Below are 16,734 nucleotides of genomic sequence, written 5' to 3'. Positions count from 1 at the left end.
CTTCATATTACATCTCTTATAGGTTTATTAATCCTGGACAATCCTATACTCTACAAGACTTTATTAGAGTAATGCTACATATAGCATTATTCACATGTTCTACACGTTCACCCTGACGCTGTACGCATTTTCCCAATCATGCTTTTGTGGATTTTGCTCAATATATTCCTGTTGGTTCCTGACACCAGTTCAGTAATATGATCATCCTCGCCATTCATTTTGCACCAAGGACCCAAGGAAATTCTGCTAATGCAACTTTATTTTATACATAATCTTGATGCCACCCACCGGTGTGCTTAAACACCCTTCTCTGTGACACCACTGGATCTACAATATTAAATGAACTCCTGCTGTGTTCATTCCGTTTGTACAAAATGACACCATTTCTGTTCATTAAACACCAGTGATTACGCTGTGAGGTCCACTGTAATTATTCCAGTTTATTTCTTCAAGGGAAAGGCAACTGTTGCTGGACTTGCAATAGGATGCTGCCCACTAGTGGCTGTAAGGAGACCTGCATACACTCTCAAAAGAAACCGAAGCCCAGTTATTCAAAGTATAGTCTTTAAACGCACCGGATATTTGGGAAGAAAGTAGCAGCCTCAGACACTTCATGCTATTTTCTTTAGAGTTTAATTCATTTAACATCTCTGGCTTTAAAGCCTGTGATTTAAAATATATACCGTCATTATTTTCTATATAAGTTTGGCAAATTCCTGTGGTATGAGACAAATAAAACACTTCGGGACATGCTGTTATTGAACGATAATCAGCATCCGGATGGTATCTGTAACTGTGCTCGTGCTGGGCCGCATCACAGAACCCTGGTTGTTCATTATTTTCCTATAACAGCATTCCCCTAAATGTTTTATTCCTTACATATGTGCCATTTTGGTTGTAAGTGATGAATGCAGGGGTTTCCAGACTTGTAGACTGGAGGCCTGGTGTCCTCAGGGGAATGTACAGATTTGAGATAGACAGGCTCGTTAGCGCTGGACAGCTGTGAGGGAAACCTTTTCCTTCTCCCATACTTTCCCCAGTGGCTGCTCTCTTTTCTGCTCCTGAGTGAACTTAGTTGTGCCTTAATTATAATTCAAGCCTTCCAAAGAGAGCTTCCGTAGGCTTTAGTAATGAAAAGAATAAATAAATCAATAAATATACATGGTATGTTTTCACGTTTGAGTCCTGGTCACGAATCCACTTTTAATAATGTAAATTTATAACAAGGGGAGGCCGTACATTGCTCTTAGCCCAAATTGAACATTATAACATTGAACATCACTTCAATCTTTGAGCCTGGAACAAGCATTATATACATTTTATTCACCTGAGCTCAGAATTTATCGAACAATGCAATGTTGAATTCTCAAAACTGACTGCTTAGAAGGAGGTCATTTTCTATAACGGCAGATCTGACAGTAGTTTTGTTATTTAACTACTTTATTTAGCTATTTAACTGTTATTTAGCTTGCTTTATGTAAGGAGACATGTTTTTAACATTTGTGGAAGGAGTCTCCAGTGTTAGCACTTTGTAACAGTCAGTAAGAGGACAGTGTGCCTTATAGTTTCTCTGTGACATGCCAGGTTTACTGTGTAACATCTAGAGAAAGAATAAGAGTCTGGTGAGGGAACGACTGATCGCAGAAATGAACGAAACATCAAGGAAAATGCGGCGGTATTCGGAGGAGCTTTCAATTTGACAAAACTGCCCCAGATTTTCGCCAAGACGCGCCATGTGACGTCATCGCAACACACTTGGCACTCAGCCAAAAGCCCTCTTCGATTCCGTCAAACACGAGTACAGCTAAAAGGTCTCGTTTACCAACAAACATCACTTGCGAAAGACCGCGTGAAACTATTTCGTGCAAACGAGCAGTTTTCTGCAAAAAAAATAAAAAAAAAAATACCCACAAAAAAACTCAGTGCAAATTTTGAAAAAAGCCAAAGCAAAATCAAGCATTTTTGCTCACAACAATCACAAAAAAACAACAACTGCTAAATCCTGTATGGACTGGATGCTGTGGTATACCGTAAGAGGAATATAACACAACTCTTTGGTCACTGATTGATTTTCCTATGTTCCCAAGTGTTTCATTCCTTACTTAACAAACGTGCAAATGCACCTTGGCTGTCTGATGTGTTTATGGCTCCATTAGCTATTTTGACAGTTTTATTTTTATTTAACTAATTCACAAAGCTCCTATATAAAAATCTTTGAAGCTTTCATGTAGAAATCTTACACACAGCACAGAATTATGGAATTATGGCTGGAAAACTGCACAGTGTCTGAAAACTAAATCCATTTCTCAGGCGCAATGTAGAGCAATATCTGTCATTTGGCCTGAGAGAAGCCTCTTCTTCTGTGCTAACTCCATAAGAGGCAGCTGGGCTGCTGATTAGACCGTGTTCATGGTGCCATGGAGGTCGTAATGGAACGGATTTGATTAGCGATGACTGAAGCTACAGGTCAGTCGTCCCACTGCAGCTGTTCTACTCTATTACACTCACTGATCACCCCACTGACCTGGGTCACGCTACGGCCTTCATTTGTTTATAGATTAACTGAAGACCACACCCTTTTACAGTATGCCTTATTTCCATTACAAGTGTTCATCCTTGAGACTTGGACATGTAGGTGCAATTTTTATTTTTTTTTACACTGTCTGTATATTACAGTAAAGTACTTTAGTTTTTAATAATCTGACGTGTTTTATTCCCGATACCTGATTCTCCCTCACCAACCTACCTTTTTCCCCCTCACTTTTGAAGTTTATAAGATAATAATAATAATAAAAAAAACACAGTTTATGTTACAGAACTGAACTCCTCTGTCCTGAAGCCTCACTTACACTGGAGACTCCTTCCGTAAATGTCTCCATACAGAAAACGTTGATGTTTTTCTTTGTTAAATAACAAACACGTTTTTTTAGTCCGATTATTATTTAGATTATGCGGCGCGTCCGCTGTACAAGTCCTTGTGTGTGAGCGGTTCCAGCTGCAGTAACAACCTGTGTACGGGGTAACACACGTGATGTGGCACAATGCGCAACGGCATGTTCAATAAATGTTTCCTAACACAAAGACATCACCACATCAATGATTATGCATTTTATTTTATTAAACATGTTTTTTTTTCTTCTTCAAACTTATTATTAGTCTTAGATTATGTGCGCGCTGTTACTATGGAAACGTATTAGGACAAGCGCATTGATATCAACCTATTGTTCGTGTTACAGACGGAACTACTGTCCGAGCTGCTGATATACAAAAATAATGCACACCGTCTGACCGATCAGATGCGAGAATGCAACCGCGCTGTGGTATAAAGCAAATCAATCGACGCGTTCCGGCGAATCAGATTTGAGATTTCAACAGCGCTGTGGTATAAAAGACAATTAACACGCACTGCAAACGGTGCACCTAGAAGCTCAGGGTCAGATATTACTGCTGCAAATGATGCACCATCCAAATAATATCTGCTCTGTAAGTGTAGACATGTCAAGTGGCTTAATTGGTAGGTTTATACTGAAAATAAATATAAATATAACTGCCAACTAATGTACTATTAACCTCTGCGGTATACCAGGCGACTGTCAACTTTCATATCCTTTTCAAATCCTCGTTACTTACAGACCGTTTACTCTTCGAGTCACAGTCTAAGCCAGATTTGAGACAGAAAACGAGTAGAAAACTACATTTTTTTTAAAGCGTGTTAAAGGGCAGCAGAGTTTATATGCATGACATTGAAAATAATCCTTCAGTTAGTGCTTGGAATTATAAAACTAAGTAAAGCAATGATTTAAAAAAATAATACAATTTGGAATGTCTTATTATAGGACCAGCGTTACATGTCACATACACATCCGCAAAACCTCCTGGAAAGTTCTTTACAGTGCTACACCCAAAAAAAATAAAAATAAAAAAAATACACACACGTGTGAATGAAATGTCTCTAAACATCTTATAGTAACTTAGTAAAAATTTTCCCTGCTCTGAGATGTAATAAATATGTTTTGTAATACATTTGTGGACTGTTTTGCTCGGTTTCTTGAAAAAATGTAAAGCTTTTGCCAGCGTTTAGCTGAGGTAATAATGTGTTTATGTGCACGTCTGTTACCTTTTAAACACACTAGGAGTACTCGTGAAATGGACCGTAATTTGCTGGCTATTTTCAAGACAAACGAGCTATGAAAGTGCACAACATAAAAAGAAAAAAAAAAGAAAAAGTCTGCGATGCAACAGAATCAAAGCATCTCACACTCCCAAACCCTGAGCTTCCTGAACAGACGGCTCAGCGTGCCTTGTGAAGGAGGTCCGGTCCGTGGTGTGATGTGGAACGGGCGACGTGGTGGATTCTACGAGCGTTTCATGTTCTCATGGTTCGGATCTGATCTGTTTGGGAAAGGAAGCAGTGAAGTCAACACACACTCCAGATACAAACCGGCGACTCATGACGTCGGGGCATGCTGACAAGACAGGGACTAGGATGTAAACACAAGGCTGAAGTCTAACACGGTTTAAAATGAAAGGTAGAAAGAACGGTAAAAGATATTTGATCACTTTGGGCTGTATCATAACTTATCAGTTGTAAAGGCTGGGTTATAAAGTGGCTGTAACACTTCGCTACGTCACCACAAGGTCGTTTAACTTCAAATACTTACAGTGCAAATTGTTCTATGGATCGAAACAAAACAAACAAACAAACATGAATGCTTCAACAATATAATAATGTCATTCCAGACACTCGAGTTAATTCAGGGGAAATGGATCATCGCTGATTCACATACACCGAGTTTTTCTCGAATAAAAGGACAAATCTGTACCTTGCAGCCAGTCGACTCCCTCCTGCAGACCCTCCCCCTGGACAGCGTTACTGGCACTGAAACACACACACACACACATCTATATCAATGTTGTGGTTTGCGAAGGTGACACAATACTAAACACGATACTCTTCACTACTCTTTGGGCTGTTGCGGCCTAACACCAGAACCACGGGAAGATTTTCATTCTAACTGAAAATGGTGATTGTCCTACCAGATATGCCATGGTTTATCTTTGATGTTCTCCAGGCAGAGGAGCTGAGAGACCTTCACTGAGGACAGAGCGTCTCTTAGATCCATTTTATTAGCAAAGAACAGAATGGGGATCCTCCTGTGCTTGATATCTACATACACAGAAGAAGAGCACTATTACTATAGAGAGATGACCATTACGACTACTACCACCACTACCATTACTACTACAACAAAAACTACTACTACTACCACAACAAAAACTACTACTACTACCACCACTACCATTACTACTACAACAAAAACTACTACTACTACCACAACAAAAACTACTACTACTACCACTACCATTACTACCACAACAAAAACTACTACTACTACCACTACCATTACTACAACAAAAAAAACTACTACTACCACCACTACCATTACTACTACAACAAAAACTACTACTACTACCACTACCATTACTACTACAACAAAAAATACTACTACCACAACAAAAACTACTACTACTACCACTACTACTACAACAAAAACTACTACTACTACCACAACAAAAACTACTACTACTACCACTACCATTACTACTACAACAAAAACTACTACTACTACCACAACAAAAACTACTACTACTACCACTACCATTACTACTACAACAAAAACTACTACTACAACAAAAACTACTACTACTACCACTACCATTATTACTACAACAAAAACTACTACCACTACCATTATCATTACTACTACAACAAAAACTACTACTACAACAAAAACTACTACTACTACCACTACCATTATTACTACAACAAAAACTACTACCACTACCATTATCATTACTACTACAACAAAAACTACTACTACAACAAAAACTACTACTACTACCACTACCATTACTACTACAACAAAAACTACTACCACTACCATTATCATTACTACTACAACAAAAACTACTACTACTACCACTACCATTACTACAACAACAAAAACTACTACTACCACCACTACCACTATAACAAAAACTACTACCATTATTACTACAACAAAAACTACTACCACTACAACAAAAAATACTACTACTACCACTACTACCACAACAAAAACTGCTGCTATCAGTACTACTACTACTACCACTACTACTACAACAAAAATTACTACTATTACTACTACTAGAACTACTACTATCAGTACTACTACTACTACTACTACTACTATCACTAATACCATTACTACTACTAAAACTACTACTACCATTAATACTAGTACCTTGGATACTACTACTAGTACTACAAAAACTACTACTACTTCTATTACTACTACAAAAACGGCTACTATGCCTACTACCATTACTACTACTACTACTACTATTATTACTACTAAAAGAATGACTACTATGATTAATACATTAAACACTAACAACTGCTACAACTACAAAAATAAACCTGGTACTACTATTAAAATAATTACTAATACATCTACTGCTTCAAATGCTATTACTACTACAGCCTTAACTACTAGTACTACAATTACACCTTTAACTACTATAACTTTAACCACTGTGGTAAATGGGATGCCTTTGTGGTCGATTTGAATTTCACAAGACCCTTTTATAATTTTTTTCTTTTTTAAAGCACTCACCAGGATGGTTAAGGAGAGTATCAAGCTCTTCTTTGGCTACCACCATTCTCAGCTTATCACTGCTGTCAATGACAAATATGATGGCCTGTCCTTCCCTGGTCAAACACAGAAAAGAAAGAAAAAGACCTCTCCTTTAGTAACATGAACGGCTTAAGAATGAACCCGATGATAAGTGGGATTGGATTTAGAGAAGTCACAGAGATGTGCATGACTAAATCACAGGGTTGGAAGCAACACGATAATGCAGACAGTACAGTATATTGTTACACTGACAGGTGCAGCGATTTCACTTACTTGTAATAGTGCTCCCATAGGTTTCTATACCTGCCCTGGCCTGACATGTCAAACACTGTGAACGACAGACTATAAAGACAACAAGCTGGTCAGTGCATACGTCTAAACATTAAAATTTTTAAAAAATAAATCAAATAGAAACAGTGTCAAATGCTCACCTTGACGTTTTGAACTTCTCTATGCTAAATCCGATAGTGGGAACGATGTCTTGTGCTTGAGCCTGTAGCGAGACAAAAATACCCCACAGTCAAACAGCGTGAATTTCTAACACAGTGTATTGCAGTCGTGTGAAAACACTCATCCTTTGTGCAAGAGCGACAATTACGTTGGACGGCTTCAGCTGATTGATGATGGTGGTCTTTCCGCTGTTGTCCAGACCCAAACAAAGCACGTTCACCTCCTTCTTCTTCAGGCCCAGCCATCCCGCCAGCTTGTCGAAGAGCCCCATTGGCCTTTTTTATTATTATTATTTTATTTTAGATGGCAGCGACTCTGTTCAAAGCAAAAGGTTCAAAGCTCAGAGGGGCTCTGCTGCAGCGCGCCAGTGTGCTGGTGGTTCATCATCTGTAAACACTCGAGGTCAAAGGCTTGCGAGGACATAAAACGCTATAAAATAAACACACCACACACCCCTGGCAGGTTGTTTTTAGAAGTGAAAACACATTTGATACATTTCTGCGCTTAGGGAGCAGGTTGTAATTTTAGCGCCATCTGCTGCACATAGAGACAAACTGCAATGAAACTAACATTTTGCTGATGTTCTCGTACACTACTGTACACTGTTGACCCCCTCTTCAGCAAAAAGGCAGTAGTATCCATTTACTGCATGGTATTGCTATGATATGCAATAATACAAAACTACTATCTTCCTATGTCACTGGAAAGGGAGGTTTTAACTTTAACATAACAAGAAAAAAAGCTATGTCAGATGACCGGGCAGTGCTGTTTGATGATGTTTTTCAATATTTTGACAAAACTACTTAAAGGAAAAATTTTAAACACTATCTAAGATATGTTAACTTTTAATTGATATATTTTGAGTATTTTGTTAAAGGATAAACTGTGGTAGGTGAATTCGCGAACTCCAACAGGCCTACAAAGCAAAAACAACAACAACAACAACAACAACAACAAAATAAAATAAACCCACTAGGCTTCTCTAATAGTATATTTACTTTTTTTTACATTCAAAGTAAGAATTTTTTTTTTGTCATTTCTAACATTTTGCGACTGCACCGTATTTTCTAAATGTTACGTTTCAAGAGAAAGAATTAAAAAGATATTCATATGTATTTTGAGTGAGTAAACCCATCCACTCTGAACTGTAATTCCTTTCTTTTTACATACTTACTAGGCGGCCAAAAACCTTTATTTGGGGACAACCTTTGGAAAATACAGTGACTGGAATTATAATCTCATACATTTTGTGTTATTCTGACTATACGATATTTTCAACCATTGCATACTTTGCCATAAGGCAATAATTAACTACCCTCCTAAAACTTTAACTACTTCAAGCAATGAAAATCCATACATTTTTTAAAAAATGTAAATGTAATAATTCATGCAGTAGACGGTTATCCATCATTATCCACCACTGTTAGAAATTTCTCAAACCACAATTAATTTGGAATAATAGTTAACGACTCAAACCCGAAGACTCGAGACGTGAACTAATCATTTCTTGTTTCCGGTACAGAACCTATGGGGATGTTGGAGCGCATGCGCGGTCAAAAATGAACGAATCACTCTCTGAGACAACTCGTTGTTCCCGAGTCATATTAAAGATTCGAGATTCAAAATGAATGAATCACTCTCTGAGACAACTCGTTGTTGCCGAGTCATATTAAAGATTCGAGATTCAAAATGAACGAATCACTCAGACAACTCGTTGTTCCCGAGTCATATTAAAGATTCGAGATTCAAAATGAACGAATCACTCTCTGAGACAACTCGTTGTTCCCGAGTCATATTAAATATTCGAGATTCAAAATGAACGAATCACTCTCTGAGACAACTCGTTGTTCCCGAGTCATATTAAAGATTCAAGATTCAAATGAACGACACATCACTAATCCAAACACAAGCAAGCATTCCGGACCGGAAACCGGGTTTTCAAACGGGTTTCTCAGCGACTTAGACTTTTTTTTGTTATGATCACGGTGTAACCCATTTTACTTGATCATGTTTTACATATCTTCCAGGTTATTTGTAGAAATAAGAAACAAAACAAATCAACTACTGCACCTTTAAAGCTCTCGACCCGTTAACAGCACCAGAGCTTTTACTTTTCCTCATCAGTACTGCTTCTTTTATGTGCTGCACAATTTAATATCTGCTTTATTTCAGGCTTTAAGCTACAGTATGCTGGTTAAGCTAATCAGTGCTACGTTAGCTGCTTGGCCAGCTCTTTAAACATTTCAACACATTTTTACGACACAGAACTCGCACAGATTTCAGACTTAATCCGATGAGCTGCTTAGCGTCCCGGCTGGTTTAGTTAGATAGCTCTGCTCCTGTTGTATAACTCACATTATCCAGCTAATTCGCTTTCTTTGCTTATCGTTTGTTCTAATTTAGATAACTACCTCTATACATGCAGGGGTAGCTTTCTAGCGTCCATTAATACTCGTCTGTTTATACCTGATGCGCGCTGTTAGCATGTTAGCTAATGCTGAGCTTACCTTGTTTTTTTTCTACTGGTTTGGCGCAGTTATAGCTGCAGTTCACGCCAGCCTGTGGTATAAATAATGAAATGTCATGTAAACGCATTAGCACCACATATTAGTGGTTAACGACAGCGGTATTTAAAATCTATGGAGGTTTTACACAAGACGCAGTTTCAGGTTTGCAGGTTGACACGGCGTTGCTTAGCGACCAGAACAGAACTGCGCACGCGCGCACCGGTATATACTGTATACTATACACGCACCGTTATATACTGTATATGGTTATATACTGTATACTATACACCGCACCGTTATATACTGTATACTATACACCGCACCGTTATATACTGTATATGGTTATATACTGTATACTATACACCGCACTGTTACATACTGCATACTATACACCACACCGTTATATAATGTATATGGTTATATACTGTATACTATACACCGCACCATTATATACTGTATACTATACACCGCACCGTTATATAATGTATATGGTTATATACTGTATACTATACACCGCACCATTATATACTGTATACTATACACCGCACCGTTATATAATGTATATGGTTATATACTGTATACTATACACTGCACCATTATATACTGTATACTATACACCAGACCGTTATATACTGTATATGGTTATATTCTGTATACTATACACCGCACCATTATATACTGTACACTACACATCACACCGTTATATACTGTACACTACGCACCGCACCGTTACATACTGTATACCATACACTGCACCGTTACATACTGTACATACTCAAGGTGCTGCCATGGAGCTCATTAAGTGTGAGCCCAAAATGTGACAAGATAACATTCCCCACACCATTACACCACCTCCAGGCTAGGCTATTCCAGTCTTCAACTGTCCAGTTTTGGCAAGTCTGTGCCCACTTCAGCCTCAGCTTTCAGCAATAATCATGCCACGGCCAAAATCACTGAGATCACATCTTTTCCTCCATTCCGATGGTTGATGTGAACATTACTCCAAGCTGCTGGCCCGTATCTGCATGATTTTATGCATTGCACTTCTGCCACACGATTGGCTGATTAGATAATTGCCTTAACGTATAGGTGTACAGGTGTTCCTACTAAAGTGGTTGGTGAGTGGAAAGAAGAACATTAGAATTTTTCTTTTAAAATGTAGTCAATTGTACAGTTTCAGTCTTATTAAAGGGAATAAATTGATTAACGTCCTTGTAATTGGCGTGCTAAACATAGGCAATCGGCTCTTAAAGGCTTAAAAGGTTACAATCTTGCTTATTTATGGAAGTGCGCAAAAATTCTAAACTAGAGAATAGCCAAAATGAGACAGCATAGCTTTCCAATATAGACAACATAGATCTTTCTTGTCCAGGTAGCTGACTGTAGTAACAGCAATCTGACAAAAACCAGCAAGTGGACGGGAGAAACCCAATGACGTAACGTCACTTGATGAATTCACACTGTTATTCTTTGAAATCAGCTAATGCTGAGGTTCACTCAGATGTGTTAGCTATGATTAAAAACCATGAAGACACCAATGTGAAAATATTTCAGGGCATTTAGACAGCTTGAAATAAATAACTGACGGAGGCCTCTAGGGGCTGAGCCGCCATATCTTAAAGTCCTAGAAATGCCCCTGTCCAGGATATTTTATATATTAAATTCTTAGCACATTGTGTGATGTGGTTGTGAGCATAAACGTATGGTTACATATAGTTAGTGTAAAACATTTACTATGGGATGGCTCGGTTGCCATGGAGAAGTTTTTCACTTTGGAATATTAACGCATCATCAACCATGAAACAGTGTGTTAGAATTCTAGAACAAAGTGAGGAGAGACACCGAATTCCTTTTCCATACCAACACACAAACACACTTCAACGATCAGCAAGAGCGAGCAAGCGACTTCAGCTACAGCTAGCGATTATTCAATTTGAACATTTCACAACATCCTCTTTGGAAAATGGTGAGTTGTAACCTTTTGAATATGGCTATGTTGATTAGAAAGTTTGATAGTCAGGATTCATATTACGGATCCACTGGTATTTTATAGTTTAATATTCAGTAGGACAAGTGGCCTATTGTGTGCTCGGGAGCGCTAAAGCCTTGGACACAATGATTTAACACAGAAGCAGAAGATACAGTACAATAAGTAATATATCCAGACCTGGTTATTCCGAGAAATTTAATTATTTCATCAGTAGGCCTCAGTATGGACATGTTCATTGCTTTTTGTACTTCTTTCTTGCTGAAATAATTTGTTTCTCTAAAAGCCAACTCTGTTTCGTTCTTCAGTCCAAGTCTCAGAAAATTTTGTACTTTGTGCCTGCTGCAAACCCAGCCCACCCCATCCAGCCCCCTCACTTCTACCCCCAGTCCCACCCCATCCAGCCCCCTCACTTCTACCCCCAGTCCCCCCCCATCCAGATCCCTTACTTCTACCCCCAGTCCCACCCCATCCAGCCCCCTCACTTCTACCCCCAGTCCCACCCCATCCAGCCCCCTCACTTCTACCCCCAGTCCCCCCCCATCCAGATCCCTTACTTCTACCCCCAGTCTTACCCCATCCAGCCCCCTCACTTCTACCCCCAGTCCCACCCCATCCAGCCACCTTACTTCTACCCCCAGTCCCACCCCATCCAGCCCCCTCACTTCTACCCCTCATCCGACCCTGCCATGCCAGCTCATTTCTACCCCACACCCTCAATGATGGAGATGAAACAACACCGCTCCTCCATCCCGTCTGTTCAGGTATAACACTGTTTCTTTTCCAGTCAAAGACCTATTCAAGTTCAAGTGTAAATATAACATATATATATAACATTTGGTTGAATTTACAAATCATAATTTCTTCAGTGATTAAGACTGAAGACTATAATGTAAAAGTGTTCTCTTTGACATCTCTTCATGTTTATTCCTAATAATAAACGGTACTTTTGATTATTTCTTTTGACATTTATTATATCATATCTTACCATGACTCTCCATCTGTTCAGCAGCAGTATCCACTGGCCACACCTGCTGGATTTTGTCCTCACAATGGCTACATGCACAGTAATTAGCATTTCAACTGTTTCTTTTTCTCCATATTATTCTGGCTGAAGGCGGCACAGTGGTGCAGCACTAAATTGCCCCTGAATGGATGTGAATGAGTGTGTGATGAACTATGATGATGCGGTCAGGATCAAACCCTTGTTTTTAGTGGCGTTAATGAGAAATAAAGTAATTTGTAAATGTTTACATTGGGCTATAATATTTCGGATTTGGGACAGGCCCTGAGATGTTACTTGACTGACCCGATGATGGTTGTTTTTCATGTTTCAGATGAAGTGTATTATCCCACTCCACAGCCTCCTCAGCACACCTGGCCACTTCTGGCAAAAAAGGAGCGCACACTGGTAAGAAATCTCGTCTCCCATGACACCACCTCCTGTACGATTAGTGCTCATGCTTTTATATACACACTGGCTCAGTTTTAAAACAGGACTCCATAGGTCAAAAGTGATTAAATAATAGCAGTTTATTATTTCAGTTTGTTCTCTTTTTCTCTCTCAGTGTGAAGATGAAGGTGTTCAGGATGGCAGTATTATAACTCCTCAGGCCCCTGCCACTGACGTGCTCACACTCGGTAAACAAAATTAAAACATACCTGTTTTCTGCTGTTGATTCTTTTAATGTTGTAAAGTTTCTATGCAACTTTCTCCGTCTCTCAATTTTATCTCCTTCTTGTCCTGCAGTTTGTCCAGATGAACAAGTGCCACCTGTATACACACTCTGGCCTGTGCCAGCGGTTGAGCCTCAACCCACCTCCGATCTGCCTCCTGACCAAAGCAGCCATGCCATTTCTGAAGCATCTCTATCCACATCCACAACTCCTTCATCTCTCACATTGTCTGAGATTATGGAGGCAGAGAAGGCCGAGCCATCCACACTCCCAACCTCTTCATCGCTCACATTGGGCGAGATTATGGAGGCAGAGGAGTCTGAGCCAGCCACACCCCCAACTCCTCCACCTCTCACAGGGGGTGAAATCATGGATGGAGAAGAGGCCGAGCCATACAAAGTCCCACCTCCTACACCTCTCACATTGGTTGAGATTAAGGAACAGACTTTGGATATTGACGAGATTGTCAACGGTATCTGGGAGTGGATAAAGGATCAAGTCATGAAAGATAAGACCAAGAAGTTCCCTATGGACAAGTCTCACCACAGCAAGTACACCAAGGTACAGCAGTAAAGTCTGTCTGCAGATCACAGGCCTGAGAGGACATGCCTTTGTGTCCATATTTGGACATGGGCGTGTGTCTCTGAGTTTGTCTGTGGATGGAAATGTACACACTGGCTCAGTTTTAAAACAGGACTCCATAGGTCAAAAGTGATTAAATAATAGCAGTTTATTATTTCAGTTTGTTCTCTTTTTCTCTCTCAGTGTGAAGATGAAGGTGTTCAGGATGGCAGTATTATAACTCCTCAGGCCCCTGCCACTGACGTGCTCACACTCGGTAAACAAAATTAAAACATACCTGTTTTCTGCTGTTGATTCTTTTAATGTTGCAAAGTTTCTATGCAACTTTCTCCGTCTCTCCATTTTATCTCCTTCTTGTCCTGCAGTTTGTCCAGATGAACAAGTGCCACCTGTATACACACTCTGGCCTGTGCCAGCGGTTGAGCCTCAACCCACCTCCGATCTGCCTCCTGACCAAAGCAGCGATGCCATTTCTGAAGCATCTCTATCCACATCCACAACTCCTTCATCTCCCACATTGTCTGAGATTATGGAGGCAGAGGAGGCAGAGCCATCCACACCCCCATCTCCTACACCTCTCACATTGGGTGAGATTATGGAGGCAGAGGAATCTGAGCCAGCCACACCCCCAACTCCTCCACCTCTCACAGGGGGTGAAATCATGGATGGAGAAGAGGCCGAGAAATACAAAGTCCCACCTCCTACACCTCTCACATTGGTTGAGATTAAGGAACAGACTTTGGATATTGACGAGATTGTCAAGAGTATCTGGGAGTGGATAAAGGATCAAGTCATGAAAGATAAGACCAAGAAGTTCCCTATGGACAAGTCTCACCACAGCAAGTACCCCAAGGTACAGCAGTAAAGTCTGTCAGCAGATCACAGGCCTGAGAGGACAAGCCTTTGTGCCCATATTTGGACGTGGGGGTGTGTCTCTGAGTTTGTCTGTGGATGGAAATGTTGGCTTTTAGTCTTTTAGGGGCTTTGGAAGTTGAGAACATCAAAATGTAGAACTGTGTGAACATGTTCAGAGAAATGACTAATTACGAGTCTTATATTGTTTTTAACATGTGTTAATGTTCCACAGTAAATCTGATTATCATGAAGCCAAACGCACAGTTTTACTGAAAGAGTCCAATGCTCTTTGACGTCTATGCTTTTGGTCCAGGTCTTACACGGCTGTGCTATGCTGTCTCACATTTTTAGCTTTTTGATTGGCTTAATTAACACACTGGATGTTGACTTTGCGCTCTGTTCTGTAGAGAGTCGAACTGTTCATCAAGAGCCTGGACTACAGCGTGGACGACAAGCGCCTGCACAGGGAGTTCCTCCCGTTCGGAGCCGTCGTCAGTGCCAAGGTCAACTAATAATCCCTACATTTTCTTCCTTTTCCCAATGCTTATTTCATATCCTGTATTTTGTATAGCTGCTGCCTGAAATGACCTTTAACATATAACATAAGACCTCCATATGGACTATGGGGAGGTGCGATACCAGTCCCCTGATACTAACATAACACAGCTGTTCTGTTTACATTTTAGTGTGTTGCTATTGTAATGCTCATTCTTTGCTTTCTGTATCTCCTCGCTGTTCCCTACAGGTGGTGATGGAGAATGGCCGCTCCAAAGGTTTTGGCTATGTTAGCTATTCGTCTACTAACGAAGCCATGGAGGCCATTAAAGGCATGAACGGGAAGATGTTGGGCAGGAGGCCGATTCATGTAGCTCTGTCTAATAGCAGAGAAGAGTGCAAGCCTCACCTCACCTGGACAGAGCAGAAGACGGGGAGCAGCCGGCCTACCAACCCTCGGCAGAGTCAGCACAAGGACACACAGAGAGTCCAGTCACAACGTGAGTCACTGCCGTCCTTGTAATGTCTTATAGAATGGATCTTGTTGCCCACTACTATTAAACTAAGCACATGTGGAGAGACAATACTTTTGAATGCAATGTGATCTAGATTAGTGCAATGGTAATACAGTTTTGCAATAATATTATATACCAAGATAAATGGTGACAATTATGCTTATATAAAACATATTAAAAATTTTTTTACCTGCAAATATTTTCTTGAAATAATCAAATAATCAAAAAAAAATGTAGCATCAGATTCTACCGAATGATTAACGACAAACTGATTCACAAGGAGTTCTTCAGCAGTCGTGTGACCTCCAAACATGTGCCTCATTGTAAATAATTTTTATTGTAATGTTTTTTTTATCAGCTTCACACAGAGTCTGGATCGTCGGCGACAGCTACGTTCGACGGAGTGAAGCGCGAGCAAGGGAGACCATGGGCACCAATCTTGGTGTGGCTTCTCAGGTCGAGTGGTTTTGCAGGGGAGGCATGTATTGGGGTGAACTCCTTTACTTCTTCAAACAGTGCCTTGAAGGAAGAACTGCTCCAGATGTGCTAGTGATTCACTGTGGGGGCAACGACCTAGGACGTGTGGAACGTTTGCTGCTTCTCAGAACAATGAAGAGGGACCTCTTTGAGCTCCACAGACAGTTTCCCCAGATGAAGATTCTGTTTTCTTCAATCACCCAAAGGCGCCAATGGCAGCATGGCCTTCCGGGAAAGGTGGAGAAAGTGCGGATGTTTGTGAACAACGAGATGGCTACGTTTGTTTCGTACATTAACGGGAGCTTTGTCCCTCATCCGCACATACAGTTTAATAAGCCTGAACTGTATTTAAGAGATGGGGTTCATTTAAGCCCTAAGGGACATGATATATTTTTAACTGGTATTGTCCAGTGTCTGAGAGACCTCAACCCATAAGCTCGATGCATTGATGGTGGTTTCCTGTCCGACCAAGATTGAAACCAAAGCCTGACCTAATAAAAATATTTCTCCAA

At 40.2% G+C, this 16,734-nt stretch overlaps 2 protein-coding genes across 4 annotated transcripts; one reads left to right on the top strand and one right to left on the bottom strand.

Annotated features, from left to right (window-relative positions):
* Window positions 1-1,167: 1,167 nt before the first annotated feature.
* On the bottom strand, window positions 1,168-9,837 carry arl6 (ADP-ribosylation factor-like 6). Of its 2 annotated transcripts, none has more exons than XM_053676018.1 (8): window positions 9,780-9,837; window positions 9,635-9,686; window positions 7,276-7,442; window positions 7,109-7,170; window positions 6,951-7,019; window positions 6,657-6,751; window positions 5,038-5,167; window positions 1,168-4,879 (listed from the first exon to the last, which is right to left on the bottom strand). In XM_053676018.1, exons 3-8 carry the CDS (start codon window positions 7,396-7,398, stop codon window positions 4,780-4,782), a joined length of 579 nt encoding a protein of 192 aa, XP_053531993.1. In that variant the 5' UTR covers window positions 7,399-7,442; window positions 9,635-9,686; window positions 9,780-9,837; the 3' UTR covers window positions 1,168-4,779. The 2 variants fall into 2 exon arrangements, with proteins under 2 accessions (XP_053531993.1, XP_017312298.2); XM_017456809.3 differs by having other exon boundaries at window positions 1,168-4,392; window positions 4,824-4,879; window positions 9,635-9,832.
* On the top strand, window positions 9,823-16,734 carry LOC108258294 (uncharacterized). 2 transcript variants are annotated; one of them, XM_017456832.3, is made up of 11 exons: window positions 9,823-11,600; window positions 11,930-12,385; window positions 12,634-12,688; window positions 12,959-13,032; window positions 13,190-13,262; window positions 13,372-13,859; window positions 14,064-14,136; window positions 14,246-14,733; window positions 15,143-15,238; window positions 15,481-15,730; window positions 16,104-16,734. In XM_017456832.3, the coding sequence occupies exons 1-11, from the start codon at window positions 11,598-11,600 to the stop codon at window positions 16,655-16,657; spliced, it is 2,610 nt and encodes an 869-aa protein (XP_017312321.2). In that variant the 5' UTR covers window positions 9,823-11,597; the 3' UTR covers window positions 16,658-16,734. The 2 variants fall into 2 exon arrangements, with proteins under 2 accessions (XP_017312321.2, XP_017312320.2); XM_017456831.3 differs by having other exon boundaries at window positions 12,631-12,688.

Source organism: Ictalurus punctatus, chromosome 26, assembly GCF_001660625.3.
Source record: "Ictalurus punctatus breed USDA103 chromosome 26, Coco_2.0, whole genome shotgun sequence".
NCBI lineage: Eukaryota > Metazoa > Chordata > Actinopteri > Siluriformes > Ictaluridae > Ictalurus > Ictalurus punctatus.
This window is presented reverse-complemented; position numbering and strand designations above follow the sequence as displayed.